Source organism: Macaca nemestrina, chromosome 10 (assembly GCF_043159975.1).
Source record: "Macaca nemestrina isolate mMacNem1 chromosome 10, mMacNem.hap1, whole genome shotgun sequence".
NCBI classification, from domain to species: Eukaryota; Metazoa; Chordata; class Mammalia; order Primates; family Cercopithecidae; genus Macaca; species Macaca nemestrina.
In genome coordinates this window covers 110,981,649-111,006,472 of record NC_092134.1, presented here as the reverse complement: position 1 = coordinate 111,006,472, position 24,824 = coordinate 110,981,649, and the positions used below count along the sequence as shown (strand labels likewise).

At 54.4% G+C, this 24,824-nt stretch overlaps 1 protein-coding gene across 4 annotated transcripts in view; it reads left to right on the top strand.

Moving 5' to 3' along the window:
* The window catches only part of LOC105484261 (tetraspanin 11), a 70,459-nt gene extending 50,864 nt beyond the window's left edge, over positions 1-19,595 (top strand). For 2 of the 4 annotated variants that reach the window (XM_011745728.3, XM_011745729.3), the window contains exons 4-8: positions 2,051-2,125; positions 3,065-3,169; positions 6,037-6,195; positions 6,568-6,654; positions 15,348-19,595. In XM_011745728.3, coding sequence (XP_011744030.1) covers positions 2,051-2,125; positions 3,065-3,169; positions 6,037-6,195; positions 6,568-6,654; positions 15,348-15,407 — 486 coding nt within the window. In that variant the 3' untranslated portion in view covers positions 15,408-19,595. Of the gene's footprint in view, positions 1-2,050; positions 2,126-3,064; positions 3,170-6,036; positions 6,196-6,567; positions 6,655-6,813; positions 8,058-15,347 lie in introns of those variants that run through there. The other 2 variants (XR_988836.3, XM_011745731.3) reach the window with 2 other exon arrangements.
* The last annotated feature ends 5,229 nt before the right edge of the window (positions 19,596-24,824 follow it).

Genomic DNA, 24,824 nt, shown 5'->3' with positions numbered 1-24,824 from the left:
GGGCAGGGACCTTGCATTTGTGCTCTTGGCCTCAGGCCCCACAAATGATGGGGCTAGGCCTGACACTGTTACTCTGAAACTGGAAACTCTCCCTGTATCCCTGATACTGGGAGACTATAGGACACAGTAAAATTGCAATGAGGAGGTGGGTAACACACTTCATGTGAAAGGAAGCCCTGCTCTTGGACCACAGTTCTTTCCCTGTGAAAAGAGATGGCCCCTCTCCTACATTCCTTAATCCCTGCCCATGCCAGGCTCCCTGCTGAGTGGTGCAGGAGATGGTTGGGCGAGTCCCATGGGCCCATGGATTAGCATTGCCTCTGAAATGCCCTGTCTGTCCTGGGCATCCCCCACCACCACCCACCACCATATACCTCCTGCTCACACTCCTTTCCCTGCTGGGTGAAGCCTAGAGTTTCAGTCTCACCCACAGGCTGGGCCTTCCCTAGAATCCAGCCATCCCAGTGACCATGGGCAGCTGCCCTGCTGTGGCCAGGTGGGTGGGGAGTGCCTGGGGGCAGCCCGGGTGGGAGGTGCTCTTGAGTCGGGCTGAGCTTCCCCACAGTGGGGCTGGTTTTGATCAATAGTGTTCCCCCTCTCTTCCCCTCTCTCCCCCTCTCTCCCCCTCTCTCCCCCTCTCTCCCCCTCTCTCCCCCTCTCCCCCCCTCTCCCCCCCATCCTCCCCTCCCCCCTCTCTCCCCCGCTCTCCCCCTCTCTCCCCTCTCCCCCCCTCCCCCTTTCTCCCCCTTTCTCCCCCTTTCTCCCCCTCTCTCCCCCTTTCTCCCTCCCTCCCTCTCCCTTGCTCTCCCCCCCTCTCTCCTCTCTCCCCCCCTTTCTCCCCCTCTCTCCCCCTCTCTCCCCCTTTCTCCCTCCCTCCCTCTCCCTCACTCTCCCCCCCTCTCCCCCTCTCCTCTCTACCCCCTCTCCCCCGCTCTCCCCCCCTCTCCCCCATCCCCCTCTCTCCCCCCTCTCCTCCCCACCCCCCTCTCTCCCCCTCTCTCCCCCTCTCTCCCTCTCTCTTCCCCTCTCTCCCCCTCCCTCCCTCTCTATTCTCCTCTCTTCTCTTCCCTTGTCCCTGCCTGGGAGCTCCATGGCTGCCTGTAGCCAGCTTCATCCCGCTCTCCCCGCTCCTCCAGGGTTGGGAGAGAGGGAGGCCCAACATGCCTTCTAGGCCTGTTGGCTCCTGCAAGCAGAATTGGTTGAGCAGGGTCTCAGGAGCTCCACCTGACTGTGCAAGCCAGGTGGGAGTGAGAAGGAAGCAGCACCCATGTCCTTCTACAGGTCACACTGAGTGCAGGGCCGGGAAGTCAGCAGCAGCAGCAGGCCTGGGAGGTGGGAAGAGCAGTGGTGAGGGGAATGAGAACCCTGCAGGGCCATGAAGAACAGGAAATGGGCATCAGGGCTGAAAGACAGCACAGGAATCGCCTTCCCCTGGATCTCTGATTTGGTTTTTCCTGAGCCTTGGTTGTTGCAGTCCACCCTGGTCCCTGCACTGCAACTACAAGGGTACTGTCCACTCCCTGAACACAAATGCCCCATGGCTTCTCACTTGTTCTCCCCTCTTTCTGGAATGTGCTTCCCTCCTTCACTTAGCAAATGCCTATTCAGTCCTTAAAGATGTTACTTAGGTGTCACCACCTCCAGGAAGCCTTCTCTGACTGCCCACCCTACCAGGAGCCTCCCACCATCTCTAGAGCTTACCCCATAGGGACATTTATAACACAGCATTGCAGTCACTCATCTGTCTTCCCACCATCAATAACTTTGAGAGCAATAGTTGTCTTACGCTACCTGGCATCTGGCATATAGCAGGTATTTAATACATATTGGATCGGTAGATGCATTACTGAATTGTCAGCAGACCAAGGAGGGAAGGAGTAAGTGGGGAACTTGGTACTGGCAGCCAGTGAGACTGGTACATCCAGGAGGAAGATGGTCTGGATGATAGGGGTCCCAGCAGGTATCTCTACCACCCCCACCACTGTGGGGAAACGTTTGTCATAGCAGCATCCTGATCCCGGTGGTGACTGTCCTCTCTCCTTGCTCCTAGTATTTCTGCCTGTTGCTCGTCATCTTCCTGGTTGAGCTGGTGGCGGGAGTCCTGGCCCATGTGTATTACCAGAGGGTAAGTGACGTTTCCTCCTCCTGCATCCTCTGTCAGTGCCCCTGAAGCAGCAATGTGGGTAGGGAGGTTTGCATTGTGATGAGGGAAGCTGAGGCGGGCGCAGGGGTGGTCCTGTTTCCCAGGCCCTGGCAATCCCCCTACACATCTGCATCCCAGCTGCTGGTCCCGGCTCCAGCAATTCTGTCCTGCATGTGTGGATGCTGATGTCTTCCATGTGGGAACTGGGGACGGGGGTTTCCCGTGGGACATTGGGTCATCCCTCTCCCCTTCCAAGGATGGTCTAGAGGATGAATCCATCTGTCAGAGACATCCAAGAAAAAAGGCCTGGGCCAGGGTCACATGCCAGACCCTGAAGCAGGATCAGGCCTTGCCTGCCTGGATTGAAAAAGGATGGAGTGAGTCCCAGAGTCAGTCCTATCCACTCCCACCCTTGAGCCCGCTGAATCGGGAATTTGAGGTCATGACCAGGGTAATGTTTGGTTGGTAGAGACAGTACGACTCTGCTGGTTGTTTCCAGCCAGTGCTGATATGATGCCCAGAGGGTAACAATTATAAATACTTTCAATATCACCTCATGATCACAGTTAAGATCAACAGACGTTTCAAAGCACCGTGTGTCTGGCCTCACCACCGCCTCCCACCAGCTTCTGGATGTGACCCTTTACCTGAGCTGTCTCCCCAGCCTCTCTCAGCTCTGCCCATCACACCTCTGCCCTAAGTGGGGGCCCAGTTTTGGTATCTTCCTCTCCATAGCTGTCTTCTGCACTGTCTCTGGCTGATGGTCCCTTACACTGCTGAGAAACCTCTGCATCACACCATCCACAGTCCACAGTGTTCTAGAATTAGCTGGGGGGTGGTGGGGGGTTGTGAGTAGGCCTGGGGCCAGGACGGGGATGGGGCTGGTCCTGCTGATGGCACCTTCCCTCTTACCCTCCTCAGCTGAGTGATGAACTGAAGCAGCACTTGAACCAGACTCTGGCTGAGAACTACGGGCAGCCTGGAGCCACGCAGATCACCGCCTCAGTAGACCGGCTCCAGCAGGATGTAAGCCATGCCCCATATGGCCTTGAAGGCTAAGCCCACATGCGTTCAAACCCTAACTGTTCTTTCCTGTCTGGGTGACCCTAGGCAGGTTACTTACCCTCTCTGAGCTTCAGATGTCACATCCTTAAAATGAAGCCTCTTTAGGGCATATGAGCATTAAACATGGTCACATCCGTAGATGTCCCCACTGCCATGAAAAGTACCTGCTGAAGCCCGGTTCCTCTCCTATTCTGACCACCTCCTCCAGGCCCCACCCCTGCTGCCTTCCCGTTCTGGGGCCTCTGTGGCCAGGAAGCCGGCTGTGCCAGGAGAACTCCGTCTCCTGCCAGGATCCAGCCCAGGAAGCTCCTGTCCAGGCTGCTTCTATCCACGGGGCTGCCTTCCTCCTTCCCCGGGGGGCTGGCTACTGCGGCTCCATAAGACTGAGCTGTAACCAGCAGAGAGATTTCAGTTAAGCTGCCACAGGAACCCTCCAGTGTGAGCCATCAGACAGAATGCTGGGGGACAGAAAGGTTTTCTCCTTTCCAGGAAGAGACGCAGCAAATCCCTCCAGGGACACCCACCGGCCTGACCAGACATAAACGATGGGCAAATGGACCTCAGAGCTGTCCTGTCCAATATGGCAGCCACCACCCACATGTGGCTATTTCCAGCTCAATTAAATACAACATTCAATTCCTTAGTCATACCAACTGCATTTCTCGTGCTCATTAGCCCATGTGTCTAGTGAGCTCCGATCAGACAGCACAGATGTAGGACGCTGCCTTCATTGCAGAAAGTTCTCCGGGACAGCGCTGCTCTAGGATCCGAATGTGTCCATGTCAGAAAATTCAAAGCAGTCCCATCTGCCCACTCTGGTCCCCTTTCTCTCTGCCACCCCACTCCCCATCCCCACCCCCTGGACCTGAGGCCTTGCTCTTGGCCCCAGGGAACATCAGGCAAGTAGAGGAAGTAGATGTGGGGAGCTCTGAGCCCCAGGGGCGTCATGGATCAACTGGAAGGCCCCTCCCCATCTCCCCAGGACTCAGGACCAGCTCCCACTGGGTGCTGCAGAGAGGAGTCTCTTCTCTGAAGTAGTGGCCTGGGACATGCATGTACACACAAGTACACACCCACAGGCACACTCGCACCCCACGGGCTTAGCTCAGGACCAGGAGGAGGCAGCACACACTACTGGCCAGCCCTGTGCAAAACTAAGTGTGCACTCCACTCACTGGGCCTCACCTGTGAGGAACTGTGCTAGACAAAGAGGAATAGGACAGGATCCCTGCCCTCGGGGAAGCTGGACACACAGCAGGCAATGTGCAGGCAGTGCAAGGCTGGGCCACCTTCAGAAGAGGCAGGAGCCTCAGAAGAGAGAGCAGCCAAGGTAGGGAGGACTTCATGGGGCAGAGGCAGGGTTTGCTTAAGTGAAGAGGGTGGAAGCGGCAGGTCAGGGCCAGGGGCAGATAAGGAAAGGCACAGCTGAGAGCGAAGGCTGTGTCGCTGACGAAGACTTGCAGGGTGTCTATGCGTGCGGACACGGCCCTCACACAAGCCGGGAACACTTAGAACCCCAGACCACATCTCAGGCAGGAGACTGAGCCCAAGAAAGCAGTGGCTGCAGAGCCAGGGCCAGCACCCAGGCCAGCATCCACCACCACATGGATGTAAATGAGACACACGAAGCTGTATTCACACAAGCGTGATGGTGGAAGCAGGTGTCTCTCCTTCACCACTGACTCAGCGCCGGGCTCTCTTCTAGGTGCTTTATGTGAATCACCTCTGTCAGTCCTCACAACAGCATGGCATGGAGGTACTTTTGTTGTCCGCATTTTACAAATGACAGCCATCAGGCGGCACCAGCACAGACAGGCAGTCACGCGGAATGTGCAGTTCCCACGTGACTCCTGCACGCTGTGCCAGTCCCTGCTCTGTCTGTGTGTTGTCATGCTCTCCTCAGCTCCTGGGGCCCCTGTTCATCCCTGTGGATTGTTCCTGGCCCTGGACAGAGCCTCTGTGCCTCACACAAGCTTCTATCATCTCCTACTATGCGACAGTGGATGCTAAGCTACCCAAGGGTAGGCCCCATGCCTTACTCAGGTTGCTTCACTCCAGGCACATAGTAGCTGCCTAGCAAACTCTTGGTAGCTGGACTAAACATACCTCCACCCCCCATCTCCAGACACACACCAGCAGCAGCCTCATAGCAGCCCTGCTGTCTGTCCCGTGTGGGAACTTTGAATCTCAGTGCCGTAACTGGGAAAGGCGAGAAGCAACCAATGTCCGCTGTCTTGGAATCATTTTATATCTGGGTGGGCACTTTCCTGCCCTGGGGTGGTGCAGATGACCCCAGGTCTTAGCACTCATGACAGCCCCTCTGGTTGACACTGGTCTCCCAGTGCCATGGGCAGATCTGGGGCTCTGAGACTTCAAAGCCTGAATGGGGGCCTGGGAGCCTCTGGCCAGGCTAGATCCCTGTCCCCACACCCTGACCCCTGGGTGACCAGGAAACTCCCCTGCCTTGTGGTTTTGTCCCCACCCTGGGCTCTGCCACCTAGTAGTGGTCCACAGCCTCACTCTCTGGGGACCCACCTCGCAGACCCGGCCTGCCCCCAAGACACCTAGCATAGCCTCCTTGAAGGACTTGGGTGGCTAAAAAGCTGGGAAGCAGGTGTCCTGCAGGCAGTTCAGCACTGAGTCTGAGAAGGGCCCTGGAGTGACCAGCTCTCTTCTCAAAGCATGGGAAGGGAAAACACATTATACACATACTAACTAACCATGGTTCAGATAGACAAGTAGGGGTTGGGTTAGTATTTGAATAATGTGTCCTGCAGCCTGGAACCCTACGCAGGCCTCTCACCTCCAGCCTCTGCCTCTGCCTCCAGTTCAAGTGCTGTGGAAGCAACAGCTCAGCTGACTGGCAGCACAGCACGTACATCCTGTCGCGGGAGGCCGAGGGCCGCCGGGTGCCCGACAGCTGCTGCAAGACAGTGGTGACGCGCTGCGGCCAGCGGGCCCACCCCTCCAACATCTATAAGGTGGAGGTGAGCACCCAAGCTCAAGCTGGGGGTGAGGAGAGGGCCCCGGCCTGGCCGTTCAGGAGCCCCAGAAAGGCTGGATCAGGCAAGTGGGTGTGGGAAAGCAGGACACATGTGCTCCTTGGCCACGAGCCCACAGTGCCTGGGGCTTTCCAGAGTCTCTACAAAGCCCTGGGACAAGCAGCTCATACCGGAGAGTCTAGGACACCACGGCATGCCCCTGGGTCCACTCAAGTAGCCTGTGGGCAGTTCAAGGCTAGGTCCAGCCTGTGAGTCCTCTGGCTTGTCCTCAGCCTCTGCGGCAGTGACAGCCCGCCCTCCCTCCCCACCCGCGCCTGCTCCTGGGCCATGGCCGCGTCACCTGCCCTTCTCTTACAGGGAGGCTGCCTCACCAAGCTGGAGCAGTTCCTGGCCGACCACCTGCTGCTCATGGGGGCTGTGGGCATCGGGGTGGCCTGCCTGCAGGTGAGTTGCAGTGCAGGGACGGGTGGGGGTGGAAGGGCTCTGAACCCCTCTCGCATTGACACAGGTCTTCAGTAACCACCTGGGCTGAAATAACTGACCCTTTGCACACCCGCACCCTACCCTGCTCTCTTCTTCTCTCCCCCTCCCTCTGCAACCAAGGCTGAATCCCACGGTCAGTATCTCCCCCAGAGAACATGAAGGAAAATAGCTGGGGGACAACATGAACTGGTCGGGAACAGGGACCTGGGAGGAGTGTGAGTGTGGGCTCAGGTATGTGCATGCACCCCATGTGTGTGCACGGAGGGGCGAGTGTGCAAGCCATCTGTGGTACATGTGTCTGCATGCTTCTGGGTCCATGTGGTTGGGGTTGTATGCATGTATATGTGTTTAGGGGTGCTTGTGCATGTGTGTGTGAGTGTGCATGTATCTGCATTCATTCCTTTGTGTGTGCATGTGTGTTTGTGTGTGTACAGTCAGTCCTCCATGTCCATGGGTTCTGCATCCATGAATTCAACCAATTGTAGATCAAAAATATTCCAAAAAATGGATGATTGCATCTGTACTGAACAAACCTTGGCACCATTGCCTGAATAATGCAATATACCGACTATTTACATAGCATTTACACTGTATGAGGTAGTATAAGTAGTCTAGGGATGAGGTTCAGGTATTATATAGGGGAGAATGTGCATAGGTTATATGCAAATATTGCACCATTTTATATCAGGAATTGAGCATCCATGGATTTTGGTGTCCAGGTTGGTGACCGTGTGTGTGTGTGTGCGCCCTCATCCAGCTGTCTCTCTTAGGATGAGCAATGTCCTTGGCTCCCATTTCTCCCTGTACCCTCTCCCCTAGCTGCTACCCAGGAAGTCAGGGTGACTCTCTCAGGTTGCTCTAGTCAGAGGTCCGAAGGGGGTGAGCCAAGAAGGCCTCCTCAGCAGCAAGGGCCCCTGCAGTCCCCACCTCATGTACATGGCTGCTTCAGCTCAGCAGCAGCTGAGTGTGGGATGTCCTTCTAGGAGTCCTGCTGTCCTGCGAAGCCCTTCCCACTCCAGGGTTAAGCACCGTCTAGAGAAGGGGAGGAGCAGAGGGTTTGGTCTCAGAAGGCCTGGGTCCAGTCCTGGCTTTGCTCCTAGATAACCTTGAGCTATTTAACTTCCCTGTCCATTGACTTCTTCATCTGCAAAATGTGGACCATTTCCCCAGCTCTTGAATGAGGCGATGCCTGTGACCCACTTACGAAGTACCTGGCACATAGGAAGGCCTCCAGAAGTGGAAACTGTCTTTCTCCAGTTTTCTGTAGACTTCAGAGGATTTCTGATACTTCCTCTCGTTGGGCCCACACAACAGCCTGAGACTCAGGCCAGAAAAGGGGTGGTGTTCTTCGCTTTTTTTTTTTTTTTTTTTTTTTTTTTTTGCGACAGAGCCTCACTCTGTCACCCAGGCTGGAGTGCAGTGGTGCAATCTCAGTTCACTGCAACCTCCACCTCCCAGGTTCAAGCGATTCTCCTGCCTCAGCCTCCCAAGTAGCTGGGATTACAGGCGCACGCCACCATGCCGGCTAGTTTTGTATTTTTAGCAGAGGCTGAGGTTTCATCATGTTGGCCAGGCTGGTCTCCAACTCTTGACCTCAGGTGATCTGCCCACCTCGGTCTCCCAAAGTGCTGGGATTACAGGCATGAGCCATGGCACCCAGCTGCTCTCCACATTTTACAGATCAGAAAGTTGAGACCCAGAGAGGGGAGTTACCCAGGGCCTCACACCCTGAACCAGCACCCAGGTCTCCTGGCTTTGGTTCTTTGCTTTCCCGAACTCCCTACCATGACACAGAGGTCTGTGGGAAAGAGAGCAGGGGACAGTGCCCTTGACTGGCTTGGAGAGACTTCCAGTGCAGGGTCCTTGGAGACCATGGTGCCACCTACCCACATCATCTGTGGGCCTGGAGGGCCTAGCTGCAGCCTAACACACTGGGAGGAGGGTCCGTCGCCTCTGGAGGGACACCCATCTTGGTTCTGCCACCTACAACTGTGTGACCTAGGGCCAGTTCTTTCATCTCTGAGCCTCAGTTACTCATTTGTAAAATGGGGCTAGTTATACCTTATCTGCTGCCTGGTGGTGGGAATTAGCGATATCCATGTAAGTCACTCAGCTCATGGCTGAGCAGATAGCAGGTGTTCAATAAATGATACCCATCATTTCTGTGATTTCTGCATAAGCACATCATCTCTCAAAAAAAAAGCTCTTGTTCCTTGACCAGACCGGCCTGCTCCTCGTCATCCTCACTCAGCTGCAGGGCCAGGGAGCCCAGGTAGCGTGAGCATTGCCCCTCTATTGCACTTCCCCAGGGCAGGCCTCCTGTCCCCTGTGCTGAACCCCAGGGAAGTCGTCAGTGGGAACAGGGGAAGGGATGCTCAGCAGCACAGAGCAGCTGAACTTTCCAGAAACCTGTGAACTCCAGGTGCTGAGGGGTCCTGCTCTGTATGGACACTGACCAGGCCTGGGCCACTCTGTCTATTTCTTCCTCACCTCTCTGGCCTCAAGAACCTGTAGAAGCTGCAAACGAGGTCAGTGAGGCCGAGGGCAGGGAGTGGGGCTGCGGATGCCCAGAGCCGGCCGTCAAGGTAGACCATACTGGTGGAGGTCTGATGTTGAAAAGGTCAGGTTGTTGAGCAGTGGACCTGCAGGCCTGCCACGCCTCCTGCCCACTCACAACCCCCACTGCGCAGCCTGTGTTCCTTCGCCGTTGCTGTGGAATGGCTTTTGGTGGCTCTCAACCTCTTGCCCAGTTTTCTCCCCTGTGGCCCACTCAGCCAGCCCTGCAGCAGCCAAGCCTCGGGTTAGAGCTCCCTCTGCCAGCCGACGCTGGGCACTAGACTGCTGAAGTCCCAGGTGGGTCATAAGCCTTGAGAAAGGGCTCATACCAGTCTCTTCCCCAGGGTCATAGTTTCCCTCCCAGTGAGCAGACACCAGGCATTTATCTCCCCTACATGCCCAGCCTGGCACTTCCAAGACCCCCAAGGCTCGGGAAATATCAGCCCAACCTGGTGTCATAATGTGCCCCAGCCCCCAGCTACTGCAAGAAATCTTGCTTGGGAGTTACAAGGCCTGATTTCTAAACATAGCCCCACCTCTTGCTGTGTGACCTCAGGGAAATCTCATTCCCTCTCTGAACCCTTAGTGTCCTTACCTGTAAAATGGACAGATTGGATATTTGTGAGCCTTTTTAAAGCAGCAGCATCCTCTTTTCAATGGAAATCTTATGTAGGAGCCCAGTACATAAACCATGGGAGGTGGAGCTGTTCCAGGCAGACACAAGCCTAGCATCATGACCTCCCCTCACAGCCCTTGGTGGCCCTGAGCTACGCAAGGGTTTCCAATACAGCTTGCAAGCTGTGGGTCTAGCCTATTTTGTGGGACCTTCTGGATCTAGCGTTCTATGATTTTTCAGTGAAGTTCTCATCTTAGGAACCAGTGACCTTGAGACTGATGTCCTGCAATACCTGGAGTGTTAAAGCAGATGGTTTGTGAACACTAAAAACTAAACAGAATATTTAACGCAGGGAGCACACCTTGATTTCAGCGAGGTATTTGGCAGTGCATCACTTGTTGCCTTGTGGACATGTGGACCAGGCACTTGTCTGCTCAGGAGAAATCAGGGCAGGCTGACTGACCACACTGTGAGAGGGAGATGAGCGAGTTCATGTCAGCTTGGCAAAAAGTCTCCAGGAGTGGGCTGTGGCCCTTCAGCCTCAGACCTGTCTCTTCATTTTTCTTGATGACCTCAACAAAGACCCAGGAAGCATGCTAAACTATTTACCTAGCGTTTCTGGTCTGTTGTATGATAAAGCTAGTATTGAAAAAAGAGCTTGTTGGATGTGAAGATGTGCTGAAATGAAGGTTGAAACACTTAACAGAGTTAAAGTCCTTGCACTTGAGCTTTGTTTTGTTTTGCATTTAAGCCTGTAACAGAGAGAGGGCATCTGCCTGAGTTACATGATAGGGTGCTGCCCCCAAAGATGTGGCCTGGAACGGCACTGGTAGAAATCGTGGAGAGAGCCAGGATGTGGGCAATGCCAGCTCAGGCCACCCTCCGGGTAGGAGCAGACCTCCACAGAGCCCCCACGGCAGGGACCTCAACCTCGGCTGCACATTGGGATCACCTGACAAGCTTTAAAACTATCCCAGGCCTGTCATCCCAGCACTTTGGGAGGCTGAGGCGGGCGGATCACAAAGTCAAGAGATCAAGACCATCCTGGCCAACATGGTGAAACCCCATCTCTAGTAAAAATGCAAAAATTAGCCGGGCGTGGAGGCATGCACCTGTAATCCCAGCTAATCAGGAGACTGAGGCAGGAGAAATGCTTGAACCCAGGAGGCGGAGGTTGCGGTGAGCCGAGATCGCGCCACTACACTCTAGGGTGACAGACTCCATCTCAAACAAAACAAAACAAAAACAAAACAAAGCTACCCCAGGCCTGGGCTACCCACAGCAAAGTGAAACAAAATGCTCTGGGGCTGGCACCTGGGCATCAGTGTATTCGTGAAGCTCTCTAGTGATGCCACTGTGTGGCCAGATGCAGAGGGAGTGGCAAGGGGTGTGTGGGGCCCGGAAGTCAGGTGTGTGAGAGGTCAGGAGTTGGGGAGCAGACGCAGCACCCTCGTGGTCTTGAAATGCCCAAGGCAGTCATGTGGGGAATGGAGGGACTGTTCCTGGGAGGTTCCAGAGGGCAGAAGGGGAACAGTAGGTGGAATTAGTTTCAAGGAGACACATTCAAGAACTTTTTAACAATTTGAATTGCTAAACAGTGGCCCTTGCAGAGTACTAAACTCCCTGTGGCTGCAGGTTGGGGCAGAGGCTGGGGGCAGGGATGCTGAAGGGAGGATCCCCTGCAGAGAGGAGGGGCAGAGGCCCCTCCACGCTGAGGTTCTGCATTCTGGGAGTGCACCTATCCCCTCAGCAGAGACCTCCCAGGCTTCTCACCCACGTCAGTCATGGAGCAGCACACCAGAGGCAGTTTCAGACCTGGACAGGATCATCACAGTGCTGAGGTACTCCCTGATCAGACTCTTCCGCCTGGAAAGGCCTTACAGACTCCCTGGACCAGTGCCACCGGTCCTGGTTGCATGCTAGAATCGGGTTTTTAAATACCATTGCAGCCAGGCGCAGTGGCTCACGCCTGTAATCCCAGCACTTTGGGAGGCCGAGACGGGCGGATCACGAGGTCAGGAGATCGAGACCATCCTGGCTAACACGGTGAAACCCTGTCTCTACTAAAAATACAAAAAATTAGCTGGGCATGGTGGTATGCACCTGTAATCGCAGCTACTCGGGAGGCTGAGGCAGGAGAATCCCTTGAACCAGGGAGACGGAAGTTGCAGTGAGCCAAGATTGTGCCACTACACTCCAGCCTGGGTGACAGAGCAAAACTCGGTCTAAAACAAAACAAAACAAACAAAACACATTGCTCTGGCCCCCTCTCCACAGACTGGCTTGGATTGTCTGGGCTGGGGTCTGTGCACAGGTATTTTTAAGCCTCCCAGCTGGGTCAAACGTGCATTTAGGGTTCAGAGTCCCTGGGCTCATCTCATTCATGCACATGTGAAGACATGAAGCCTCACCAGAAAGTCACCTGCTGAAGGTGACAGCCGCTGTGGCAGAGCTGGCCAGGTCTCCAGCTCACGGGCCTGCTTCCTCTGCTTCCTCTGCTTCCTCTGCTTCCTCTGCACCAGCTTCCCCTCTTGTGGGTAGACTCTGGAGGCACTCCACTTTGAGGTAATTTTAGAAGCTAATTTCTAGAATATTCTGGCTGGGGAACATTTCACTGAAAATGTCAGAGTAGCCCAGGCCTTTTCCTGCAGCCCTCCTCACATCAGCGTCCTAGGAGCCTCCGCCCAGGCAGCCGGCAGAGGAGGCTGTGTTTACTTTGGAACAGAGCTTCTGTGTGCCAGGAGCTGTGCCCAGTGCCCGGGCCCCATTGCAGGCAGGGTACCGTCCCTTCTTCCAGGGAGATTTTACTTGAAGGAAGGGGACAGATAAGTGTGTGGCAGTCACAGTGCAGTGCTAAGTGCTGTGTTAGTAGGAGCCCTGGGGTTTAGGAAGCAAACATCAGTGGCCCTAACCAGTCACGGGAGGTCAGGGAAGGCTTCCTGGAGGAAGTGATATCTCGTTAAGTCCTGAAGAAGCCCGATAGAGGGGAAAGAGCCAGGGTGAGGGAATGGCATGTGCAAAGCCCTGGCTTGCAGGTGGGGAGTGGGGGTCTTTACCCTGCCTGGCCTCTCAAAGGATTGGGGTATTGGAAGGACTGGGTGTTGTGCTGTTGGTTTCTGTTATTCTAGCTTTTAAAGAATCTCACCAAGGAAGACCCTAAACCAGTGTACAGACTGGATATTTTCCTATTGGCAGAGGGGGATTTGAGGCTCAGAGAGGGAGGTAACTGTACCCAAGATGACACAGGCCACTGGTGTAGCCTCGAGTAGAACCTAGCCCACCTCCAACATGCTCACCTTGCAAATGTAAACGTGTCTCAGAGCATAGAAAACTCACAAGACAGTCGAGACTGGGATCTGCAGATCATTAAAAGGGAAACCGAACGATCATTTTGGAATGACTTCCTGGACGCTCCCTGGCCCTTCCTTCATGCCCTCTGCTGACAGCCAGGTGCTGACTCAGAAGCCTCAGAGGAAGCTGAAGGCAGGACGGCCTCCCTGTTAAAAATGTCGCATGTGTGGCCAAGTGTCACACACAGGCAGCTGCCGGAAGACAGCACCAGGCACCGTGTGGCTGGGCCTCCAAGCTGAGCCCGACCCCATCTGCCACCTGCAGCGCCTGCGGTTAGCTGGCCTCGTGTTGTCTCTGCGTGCCCCCTGCTGGCTGCAGGAGCCATCCGTGATGGTGTCTCAGTGTCCTCTGTCAGGAGGGAGATGGCAATGCTTATTCAGGAACCAGACTGAGTGGCATCCTGTACCCCTCCACATGCTTTGGTGTGGTGTGCACATGTGTGTGTGTGCATGTGGACGCAGTGATGAGAATCTGGCCCACACACCTCTGCCCCTTACTGTGCCTGTCCTGGGAGGCTCCCTGGGAACACCCAGCTCACACAGGACCCTGTCTGCCCGGGAGCACGGCCCCTCCAGCCCTCCCCCAGCAGGAGACGTACACCGCAGGCAATGCAGATATGGTTTCCAGCACAAACCCGTGCCAGCCAAACAGCTCCCTTCTGGCCTCCCTCTTAGCACAGATAAAGATCCAGAAAACCCCACAGGAAAATCATCAAACCATGAGGTAGGGACACCTGCACGGGTGGAACGGCATGACAGCTGCCTGCGTAAAGCTAGCGGGAGATGAGATAACCTCCTAAGCCGCCTTTCAGCCTGAGGCCCCAGGTGGATTAACACCAAGTCTGCAGGCTGAAAGCAGTGTTCAGGCTCCACAGTGTCCTCCAGGTTGGGAGGGATGGAGAGGAGGAAGGAGGGGAAGGAGATGGACCCCTCCCATACTACCTCCCCCAGCTAGGCTGTCAGAGACTGGGTACGGGACACACACATCTCCACCAGCCTGCTCTCCTCCCGCTGGATAGAGCTCCACCTGCGTCCAGGTTTGCACCAGCAAGGTCAGGGCAGCAGCAGCTGCTAGCAAAGTCAGGACACTGTTTCAATACTTAGGGGAGCCACCTTCACCCCAGGTACCATGGGACAGTCATAGGGCTGCTGTAGTCCAGTGCCCCCTCCTGTGTGCAGACAGCCAAGATCCAACAACATGCCATCGTCATTATCAGGATCATAATCACATTACCCTCAATGCGTCCTTGGGTGGGAGGGAGGAGAGGAAGAGGAGGAAGAAGGCAGAGGGGGGCCATGAAGAGCAAGGAGGGAGAATAAAGCTCCTCTGCATTCTGGAAGTGGGAGAAGTGAGAAGGGGTGTGCAGGGTGATCCTCCCAGGCCTGTGTCTGCTTTGGACCAGATGATCCGGCCCCTTCTTGTTTAGCCTGTGGATACCGACAGAAGGGCTGGCAGACAGGACTCCCGGGGCCTGGGCTTGGTGCTGCATTCTACACTGATTGACAGGGTGAGCTCACCAGCTCTTATCATTTTATGCTGACTGACAGGGTGACAGCTCAGCGGGCTCCTCCCAGAGTCTCAGTTTCCCCCATGGTTCCTGTACACCAGCCAGAGCATCGAAGATGGACCTGAGTTTTGCTCTGGAGTCCAAGGACAGCAAAACGCAGGCAGACTCTTTCCTAGAGAGACAGTCCACTTCAGACAGCTCTGGTGAGGGAGTGGAAATGTTACTCTCAGGGCCTAATTAAATCAGGCCGTCTCTGGAGATCTAGGACCACAGACCAGCAGCATCAACTGGGAGCTTGCTAGGAATGCAGACCCTCAGGCTGCCACCAGGCCTGCAGAATTGTAATAAGGAGGTCCCCAAATGATTCATGCCCATTAAAGTGTGCAAAGCCCTGCTCTTGGATAGTAGATGGCAGAATGTGGTTCCCCCATGCACACCGCCATCACCTGGGAGCTTGTCAGAAATGCAGAATCTCAGGCCCCACCCTGACCTTTTGAGCAGGAATCTGCCCTTTGTCCAGGCCCCAGGGGATTCAAGTGAGCAGCACTGCTCCAGGGCCCTGGGGGTCAGCAGCTTCCATGAGTTCTGATTTCTCTTTGCTCCTCTGCTCTCTCCACCTGGCAGATCTGCGGGATGGTTCTCACCTGCTGCTTGCACCGGAGGCTCCAGCGGCATTTTTACTAATGGCCAACCACCTCCTCTTCCAACTGCCCCTCAGGACGACAGGTGGCCACATGCCATCTGCAAGGCCTGCAGAGTTAGCACCAGCTCCACTAGGGCCATAGATACCCCCTCTTTTGTGCCCAGCTCCTGCAAATCCACCAAGTGCCTGAGACCATAGCTTCTATTGTGCCCACCCAGGCAGGGACCCTCGGCCCCCTCTCCTCCATTTTCAGCCCCCATGGCCAGATCCTGGGCAGGGAAATGATCCTTTCAGGAGACAACCAGAGCCCCTCACCAGGCACAGGGGCACCCGTGGACTACGAGATGGTGGCAGTTGAGTTCTCTGCTCCCTCCCAACCCCTGAACCTGGAACAATGGGCAGAAAACCCAGGAACGCCGGCACTCCTGCATTCAGCAGGGGCTTCCCCCACCCATGCTCAGAAGCCCTGACCTTGTTGTTTCTGAAAAATGCATGGGTGGGGCAGGGAGGCCTGACTACCGCCCCCCCCCCCCCCCCCCCCGGAAGACCTTGCCCTTTGACCTGCCCGCTCTCCACACTGCCTCACCTGGAAAGCCATGTCCTGCTGGCCTCCTTCCTGCAGGGCCTGGGAGTGGGGAGGCCTGGGTAGGGCAGCCACAGGCTGGGTAGAGCCGCCCTGGCAGGAAGCAGGGGGTAAGGTGGCCACACCAGCACATGCTGCACTAGGAGCAGAGCCCTGCACCTGCCTAGCAGCCTTCCCGGGAGAAACCCCCTGGGAGACCATGGCCCCAAGCCCTGGCCTCTAGTGATATGCCCCCCAGGGATCTCCTGTTCCCGGGCCTGATTCTCAGGAACACCAGGTTTGCAGACCATCTTCAGTTCCTAATGTTGGTGGGTGTCAAACATCTGGAGTGGACCAACTCGCAGCCCTGCAAAGTTGGAGTCGCTGAGAAGCAGCAGCTCTGAATAGAGGGGCATCTGCCTGAACCTCACTTTTCCTGGGGCCCTCTCCTTGACCCCGTGGCCACTGCACTGCTTCCAGGGGGTCCCGCTCTGCTTCCCTTCCCACCCATCCTAGAGTGGACAGAGTTTTTCCCCCAGGTTCTCTCTTGCATCACTAAATTCAGCAGGGAATTTTCAGGAAGAACTTTCCCCAGTAATAAGGGAGAACGGAAAGAAAATCCTAGAAAATACAGAGTATCCATGCTGGCAGCTTTTTGTACAACACCCATAGGGACCCCCCAAATGGCTATTACAAGGGGGCAGCCCATTCACTACACAAGAACACCATACCTGGCTTCCACCCTCCCCAGGTCCTACACTTCTCCCCAGAGCGGGACCCTCTTCCCCTCTAAGAAGGGGGGTACCTTGTGCTAAGGCCAAGACAGAGAGAGGTCCCAGCTCGCCTCCCTGCTTGATCCAAATTGCACTGTGGTGAGCACATTGCTGACCTAGGCCAGTCCTGGGGCAGGGGTGCTCTCTCTCCCATACATAGGAGTGGCCTCAAGGCCACGCAGTGCTGACCCCAACAGAGCCCTGAACTGTCCAGAAGCTGCATCCTCAGCACAGGAAGTACCCACATGGACAGAGGGAAACCCAGCCTCGGGGCCGGTTGCCTCCTCTTCTCTGGGTGTTGTCCAGTGGCTTCTTGGAGCCTAGGCTGGTTTATCTCCCCTGCCTAAAAGGCCCTGGAGTTACCAATGCAAATTCATTAAAAGGAAGACCAGATATCCCAGACTGCACAGGGCAGAGAGAAATGGTGTAGTGCATGATTCGCGCTGCTCTCCAACCTCCTGGAATTCGTGCAGATAATCGAAAACTGGCTGTGACTCCCAGGCTCCCTGAAGGATGAGATCACAACTGACAAATCTTACTACAGAGGGAGAGTGGAGAGAGAGAGGGGGTACTGGGCTAGAGCCATGTTCTTCCCGCCGGGGTGCCAAGGGGAGGCGGCAGTGGGCACGGGGTGCTGGGGCCTTACCTGTCTGCCCTAGTGGGGATGAAAGACAGGTGGCAGGCAGGTGCCCTGTGCGCAGCCTTGTCACTGAAGGCAGGCCCAGGAGAGCGTGCCCCATCTGCCCCAGCCCCATGGGATAGTTGGTCCAGCCTTACTGGGGCAGGATTAGCTGTGATTCCTGCCCTGTGTGTCGTCCAGCCAGACTGCCTCTTAGAGAATGGCTTGTCCAAGCTGCAGACAGTGGTAGAACAACCCAGGGCCTGGAAATCTGACCTCCTTGGCCATGCCAACAGCCTGGGAGATCAGACAGGGTTAGAGGAAATGGAGGCCCAGGATAGGGCAGGTTCTGCCTGGGAGTGTACAGTGGCTGGAGTCCAGAGCCAACCATGTGGTCCCCAGTGGGGTGTGCCCTTCCTGCTGACCAGGGTACAGCTCCATGTCCAGTTCAGTTCCTCCCAGGCCCGTGTTTGGAAGCTGGTACAGCCTTGAGTTCCTTGGAGAGAGAGGACATGCCTGTGGAATGTCACCATCAGTCCTGTGTGGGCAAAAGGCCTCTGTACGCCAGGGCCCCAGGAAAGCAGCATCAGGAGCTGGGATCCCACCCAGCTGGCCTGGGCACATCCTTGCCCTGCACACACCATGCTGCCCTTCCCTAAGCTTGCAGGGGCAGACACTAAGGGAGAAGGGCGCATCCCCGAGTCCCCCGGGTGACCTGTGTCAGGACAGCCAGCAAAAATGAAACATGGCCTTGGCTGAGGGGGTGGAATGTTTGTGTCCATTCTCTTTCTCCCTCCTGCTTCCCTAACCCTAGCCCCATGTCCAGGGCCCCTCAGGCAGAGTAAGTGAGGAGTGTGTCCAGGCATGTTTTTGTGTTTACCAAGGTCCTGCCGTGCACTTAGAATCTGTCACCATAAATACTTATCTTGCAGTTACCCCAGTAAGAGGGCGTTACTTCCCCCATTTTATAAATGAGGAAGTTAAGGCTGGGCAAAGTTAAGACTTGTCTGTCAGTGGTCATGGCAGTTGTCTTGCCACCCCCAGCCAGGGAAAAGGAAGGAAAGCTGGGCCGGGAACCCCTCTCCTCAGTGTCCCCCAGTTCTCCATCTCCATAATGAGCCATTGGGCTGTCAGTAAGGAACAGAGTGTCACTCGGGGGGCACTGTCACAAAGCAGCACCCGTGGCACATGTGCCGGAGATGCGGAAGCCTGGCTCATTTCAGGCTGACAGCTGGGCCCTCCGGGTACAGGGGCTCAGGCAGCAGCCAGGAGCCCAAAGCGCCAAGGCTCATGACGACCACCCAGCCCATCACCCCAAGTAGCAACACTAACCCCAAAGCAATAGCAGGGACTGTCCCTCAGCCCTCAGGGCCTTCATGCAGAGTGTGGAATCTCATGTCCACATGGAGGTCACCCCTCAGGTCACACCCACTTCCGGAGCCACCCTGGGCAGGCAGGGAGGGGCACTCTGGGGATGCGTTGACCACCTCCCCTTCAGGTGAGGCCCTTTTCTGCCTTCTTTCTAGCCCCCGCGTGGAGCACCTGCTGTTGCTGGGGCTCTGGGGTGGACCCTGTGTGATTTCTCTCAGCGAGCCTGTGCTGTGCACGGCCAGAGGTGTTTACATCCAGAAGGGCCCAGCATGGCCCTGTGGGGTATGGGAGGAACATGGTAGATCACTGTGATGTGCCTCGGGGCCCTCCTGCCCTGGAGCCAGCTGTGGTTTCAGAATCTGCTACTTGGGCCCTCTTCAGGGTTTTGAGGCTGGAGAAGTGAGTTGGAACAGTCGCTGTCATCACCGCCCACCCTGTCACCCACCTGGAAAACATGCTGAGGTACTGGCCACTCTGGGGCTGAGGAGGGAATGCCAGTCTTTTGCATGGCTGCTGGGCCAGGCTCACATCCACTGAGGGTATGGTGACCAAGCGTCTAAACCAGTCGTTCTCAAACTTCAGTGAGTATCAGAATCACCTGGAAGGGCTTTTCCAAACAGATTGCTGGCCCCACCCCCAGAATTTCTCATCAGGAGGGGGCAAGACCAATCCTTTGCATTTCTGACAAGTTCCCAGGAGCTGCAGCTGCTGGCCCTGGAACCACACTTTGAGAACGACTGCTTTAGACCAAACTCTAAAGGAAGATGCAGCCACCCTCCTTTATATGTCACAACGCTCAGGGTTCACGAGTACCTCAGGCTGTCCAGCTGAGCGCCACCTGCAGCAGCCGAGATTCCCGACTCGCTCCACCACTGGGGGCTGGGAGTGAAGCATGTCACCATGGTCAGCTCATGGCCAGCCAGGAAAGCGTTTCTGCTGTGCGTCTGTGCAGTGCTTGCTCTTCCCTGGAGGACTCTTGGATGGCCTGTAATCTTGGCCAGGAGACCAGGTGCCTGGGTCCCTTCCTGGAAGGGGACAAGTTACACACCCCAGCCCCATTTTCCCACCAACTTCTACATGCCTTGGGAGAACCTGCTACATTCTGGCTGCTCCCTTCCCCTATTTCAGCAGTACCCAGCCCTGCTTATAAACCTGAGGCTTGCTCCCCATGCCCTGCCCTGTGCAAGTGCCAGCCATTATTCCAGACAGCCCAATGTTGGTGAGGCCGGATGGACTCCTGGAACCAGCTGGCTCATGGATGTGGGTCATCGCAGTATTCTAGAAACGGATGTCTTAACCTAGTGTGTATAGAGAAATTGTTCTCGTTGTAAACATACCCCTGTTCTTACCTGAACTCGGTGGAAGCCCAGCTTCGTGTGCTACGGGGCATGATAATGATAATAAAGGAATTGTATCTAGGACTACCTTCTGTTGGTTGTTTTTCTCCTCTGCAAGGAAGCCCCAGGCCATCAGTTCATCAGATGTACTGTGACCCACTGCTACATCGTGAAGCTGCCATATTAGCCACGGCTTCCCTATAAGTAAACCATTGGCCACATTGGATACGGTCCTGCTTACCCTTCTTTTGTCAGCCCTCATCACTGTTGTGTTTGAACTGACTTCTCCTGCTCACAAGTGTCATTAGCTCCTGGCTGCAACAGAGAGCCAGGCTCAAACACATGTACTTAAATTTTATTCCTCCTCAGGCTTCCTCCCTTCAGTCAGTCATGTTTTCATACCATTTACCATGACGCACAACCAGCATCTGTTCATGAACCTGCAGTGAGCTCCTTCCACTGCAGGCGGCACCCTCTGCTTGGCTGCAGCAGATGCAGAGTGTGGCAAAAAGTCAGGAGCAAGGGGGCTCGGTCTGGTGAGACACACACACCTACTGCAAGCCGCACCCCCAGACCAACTCACTCCACTGTGACAGGGTTTCTCCACCATTGACCAGCTGATTTGTCCTCATCCCCAAACCTGGAGTTGGACACATTTTCATTGCAAATGCAGAAAGATGAATCTTTGCTGAGGGGACTAATAGTTACCTAGTCCAGAGCTACAAGAAAGTACGTGTTTTTGTCTTCTATGACATAAAATGGTCATATTATTTCATTCACTATTCTGTCTAGAAAACTTGCTTGAGAGGTGGTATATTCATCTGTATTCACAGTGCTAAAAAGAACTACCTGAGAGTGGGTAATTTATAAAGAGAAGAGGTTTAATTGACTCACAGTTTCACAGGCTTGCCAGGAAGCATGGCTGGGAGGCCTCAGGAAACTTACAATCATGACAGAAGGCAAAGACGAAGGGGAAGCAGGCACCTTCTTCACATGGTGGCAGGAGAGGGAGAGTGAGGGGATAGGTGCCACACTTTTAAACAACCAGATCTCATGAGAACTCACCATCACGAGAACAACAAGGGGGAATCCGCCCCCATGATCCAATCACCTCCCACCAGGCTCCTGCCCCAACATTGAGAATTACAATTTGACATGAGATTTGGGGGACACAGAGCCAAACCATATCAGGCAGTGAGGAACCTGAAGAGTACCCAGGTAGTCTGGGCTCAGGGGTATCCCCAGACAGAGGGATGGGGGTGGTGAGGGAGGCAGCTGAGAACCCAACAGGGCTCTGCCACTTGTGGTGTAAGCACATTGATCCACCCGGGGAGGTCCCCAGGCAGGGACCCACTTTGCAGGGGAGCTCCAGTCGCTCTCCTGTGTCTGCAGGGCCTCTTTGGTCAAGGTCCAGTTGTTCACTGAACGGTCATAGCAGTGGCCGCCTGACTGTTTAGATGTTGAGCAGGGGAATTGAGCCAGCCTAGGGCATGCTCAGGGTCATCTGACCCACTGGAGTGAGTTGCCTTCTCCCCTCCACCATCACTATGAGTGTGTGCATGTGTATGTGCAAATCATCCAACGCGAATGTACTAAGGAGGGACAGGTGCCCTCCAGGCTCTTTCCTGCTGCAAGTAGGCAGCACTGTTACTGGCTTACAGCTGCTGCCTACACGGCCCCAACAGCCAACAAGAGCCATGTCAGCCAGGCAGGCAGCATGATGCCATTGCTGAAGCTGTGCCTTTGGTGGCTGCTGGCTGGCCTGCCACCCTCTGGCTTCTGTCTCTAGCTGAAACCCTGTCTGGCAGTGACTTGAGCAGAAAGAGGAGGATCCTTCCAGGAACCTGGTGGGAGCCTTTGCATCAGGCCAGAGGACAAGAGGGAAAGAGTGAAACAGGAATCCAGCCCTTTCCATCAGCAAGGTACAAACAACGTCACCGCACTAAGGGCATAACAAAGCCAGCCAGAGGCAAGAACATTAATGTTCCCATGATGGGGACAAGGAGCAACTTCCACTGGGCTTTTAAAACACACCGTAGTTCACGAAGCCCAAATTCTACTTTAGAGAACCCTGAGTTAGGGGCCAGAGGTCAAATTCAACATCCTCTCCCCAAGTTCCCTATTGGTAAATAAGAAGGTTGGGTCATTTTAGGAACTGGGGTCTCTCACCAAAGAAAAGAAATATATTGAGAATATACAGATGCTCCTCAACATAAGATGGGGCTACATCTTGATAAATACATTGTAAGTTAAAAATATTGTAACTAAGTTAGGTGTGGTGGCTCACATCTGTAATCCCAACACTTTGGGAAGCTGAGGTGGGAGGATTGCTTGAGTCCAGGAGTTCTAACCTGGGCAACATATGGAGACCCCGCCTCTACAAAAAATAAACAAAATTGCCTGGGCATGGTGGCACACACCTGTGGTCCCAGCTGCTATGGAGGCTGAGGTAGGAGGATTGCTTGAGCCCAGGAGTTCAAGACTGCAGTGAGCCATGGTTGCACCACTGTACTCCAGTCTGGATGACAGAGCAAGACCCTGTCAACCAAAAAAAAGGAAAAAGAAAAAGAAAGAAACAAAAAGAGGAAAGAAAGGAAAGAAAAGAAAAGAAAGAAAGGAGAAAAGAAAATATCAAGAAAGAAAAGTAAAAAATGCATGTTAAATACACCTAACCTACCAAACATCTTAGCTTAGCCTGGCCTACCTTAAACGTGCTCAGAACACTTAAATTAGCCTACGTTTCAGCAAAGTCATCTAACGCAAAGCCTGTTTTATAACAAAGTGTTGAATGTCTCATGTAATTTATTAAATACTAGTTTGAAAGTAAAAAGCAGAAATGGTTTTTGTATGGGTATTGAAAGTACGGTTTCTACTGAATGTATGTGGCTTTCACACCATCATAAAGTTGAAAAAAATCACAATTTGAACCATCATTAATAGGGGACCGTCTGTCTTGGGATTCCAGAAATTTGCCCACTGGTGGATTGGCCCTGCTCTGGATGTTGGACATGGGTAAGTTCCAGAATTCGGTAACCAGAAGAAACATTTCTAGGCAACAGGTACTAACCGCAGGCCACTGTGCAGCTTTCCTCTACCAGTTCACCTCTCTCCTCTCACAGGGCCAAGGGAAACTAGTGTCCAGGTCTGTCCCCGCTGGTTCTCAGCTATCTGATGGTCTCTGGGGCCACAAAGGGGAAGTCCCGAATAGCAGCATCAGCCAGGAGAGCCTGGCTCAAGTGTGCCCTGTGGAGTGTTGTTACTCTTTCTGTTAGCTTGAGGAGACAATAGGCTGTCTCGTGGCTGTCATTAAACTCAGCAAAAGCAAGATGGCTAAATCAATAGCCTCCCAATTGATGAATGCTTTAAGAAGGGGCCATCCCGATGCCAATATCTTTGAGTCCAAAATGACATTTATTTAATCTGGCTTTCCTCTTGCTTCTGTGGAATATTGAGTGCTGCTGCTGAGCTAACCCAGAGCAAACTGAGGCCTGGGGAAGCTTGTTCCCTGAGCTCCTGCAGGCAGCAGCTCACCCACCTTGATACACCAACTCTCCTTCCCCGACCACCCCCTTCCCACACCACTCTCCTGTATCCCCGGCTTTCGGCCTGGAGGATGCTCTTCCTTGAAGACCTGACTTTAATTTTTTAGGGACTCGTGTCCAACCAATTTCTTGCCAAGCTCCTATCCTGGTCTAGGAACAAGCTGGATGCCTCTAGACACATGCTTTCATTCAATCCCCACAGCAGCTCTGTAAAACAGGCATTATTTGCATTTTGCGGATGACAAAACCAAGACAAATTCAATGACTGCCCAAGGTTCACATGGACACCAAATGCAGAGTGGGAATTTAACCCAGGGTCTCCAACTCCCAAACCAGTGCCCTTTCCATCCGCGCCACAGTACATGTCTAATGGTGAAAGTTCAAGTGTGGTGATGGCTGATAAGATAGTTTTGGTCTGGAGGAAACTCGATAATGTTTTGCAGGCTATGAAGCTCAATACACACAAAAGAAGAGGTTTAATTACACCATGCTTGTCTCTGCCCTCCCCTGCACAGGAGCACCGAGCCCAGAAAATCCGTTCATCCATCTATTTGTATGAACAATAAGTCATCTTCCCATTTATGCTGGATGAATGGCAAAAATGCTCCCTCTCCCACCAATAAATCTAGTTAACCACAAAGGCTGTACATCTCTCAGATCTGCCGGCTTTGTCTCCACCCCACTGCCCTTCCCTGCAGCTCTATCATCTCTCACCTAAATCACTGCAGTGCCTGTGCCTGATCTCCCTGCAGCCTCCTCTGTCCCTCTGACCACTCTTCACACTGTAGCTTCAGCCAACTTTCTAAAGGCCAGATCTGAGCCCATCACATTTGGGCCTTTCCATGGAAAGCCTTTCCATGGCTCCCATTGCTCTCAGCCTAAACGTCAAGCTCCTTGACCAGGTTTTCAAGGTTGTGATCTGGCAGTGTCTCCAGACTGTCCACCTTCACCCTCTGTGCTTCAACTCTGTGGACCACATCCATCCACAGGACACATCTCCTTCCACTCCTTGCCAGGTTAACTAACACATCCTGTCTTCAGCTCTTAGCATCAACATCACCTCCTCTGGAGGGCCTCCTTCTCCTCAGGCTGGGTCACAGCCTCTCCCACATGGCCAGCCAATAGCCTGTGAATATAACCATCAACACTGACCTGCAATCACGTTCACTCTTCTGGGGTCCCCACTGGATGGTTGGCCCTGCAAGCACAGGGACTGTGTCTGCATCTTCCTTGACTGTTGTCTAGGTGCTTGGC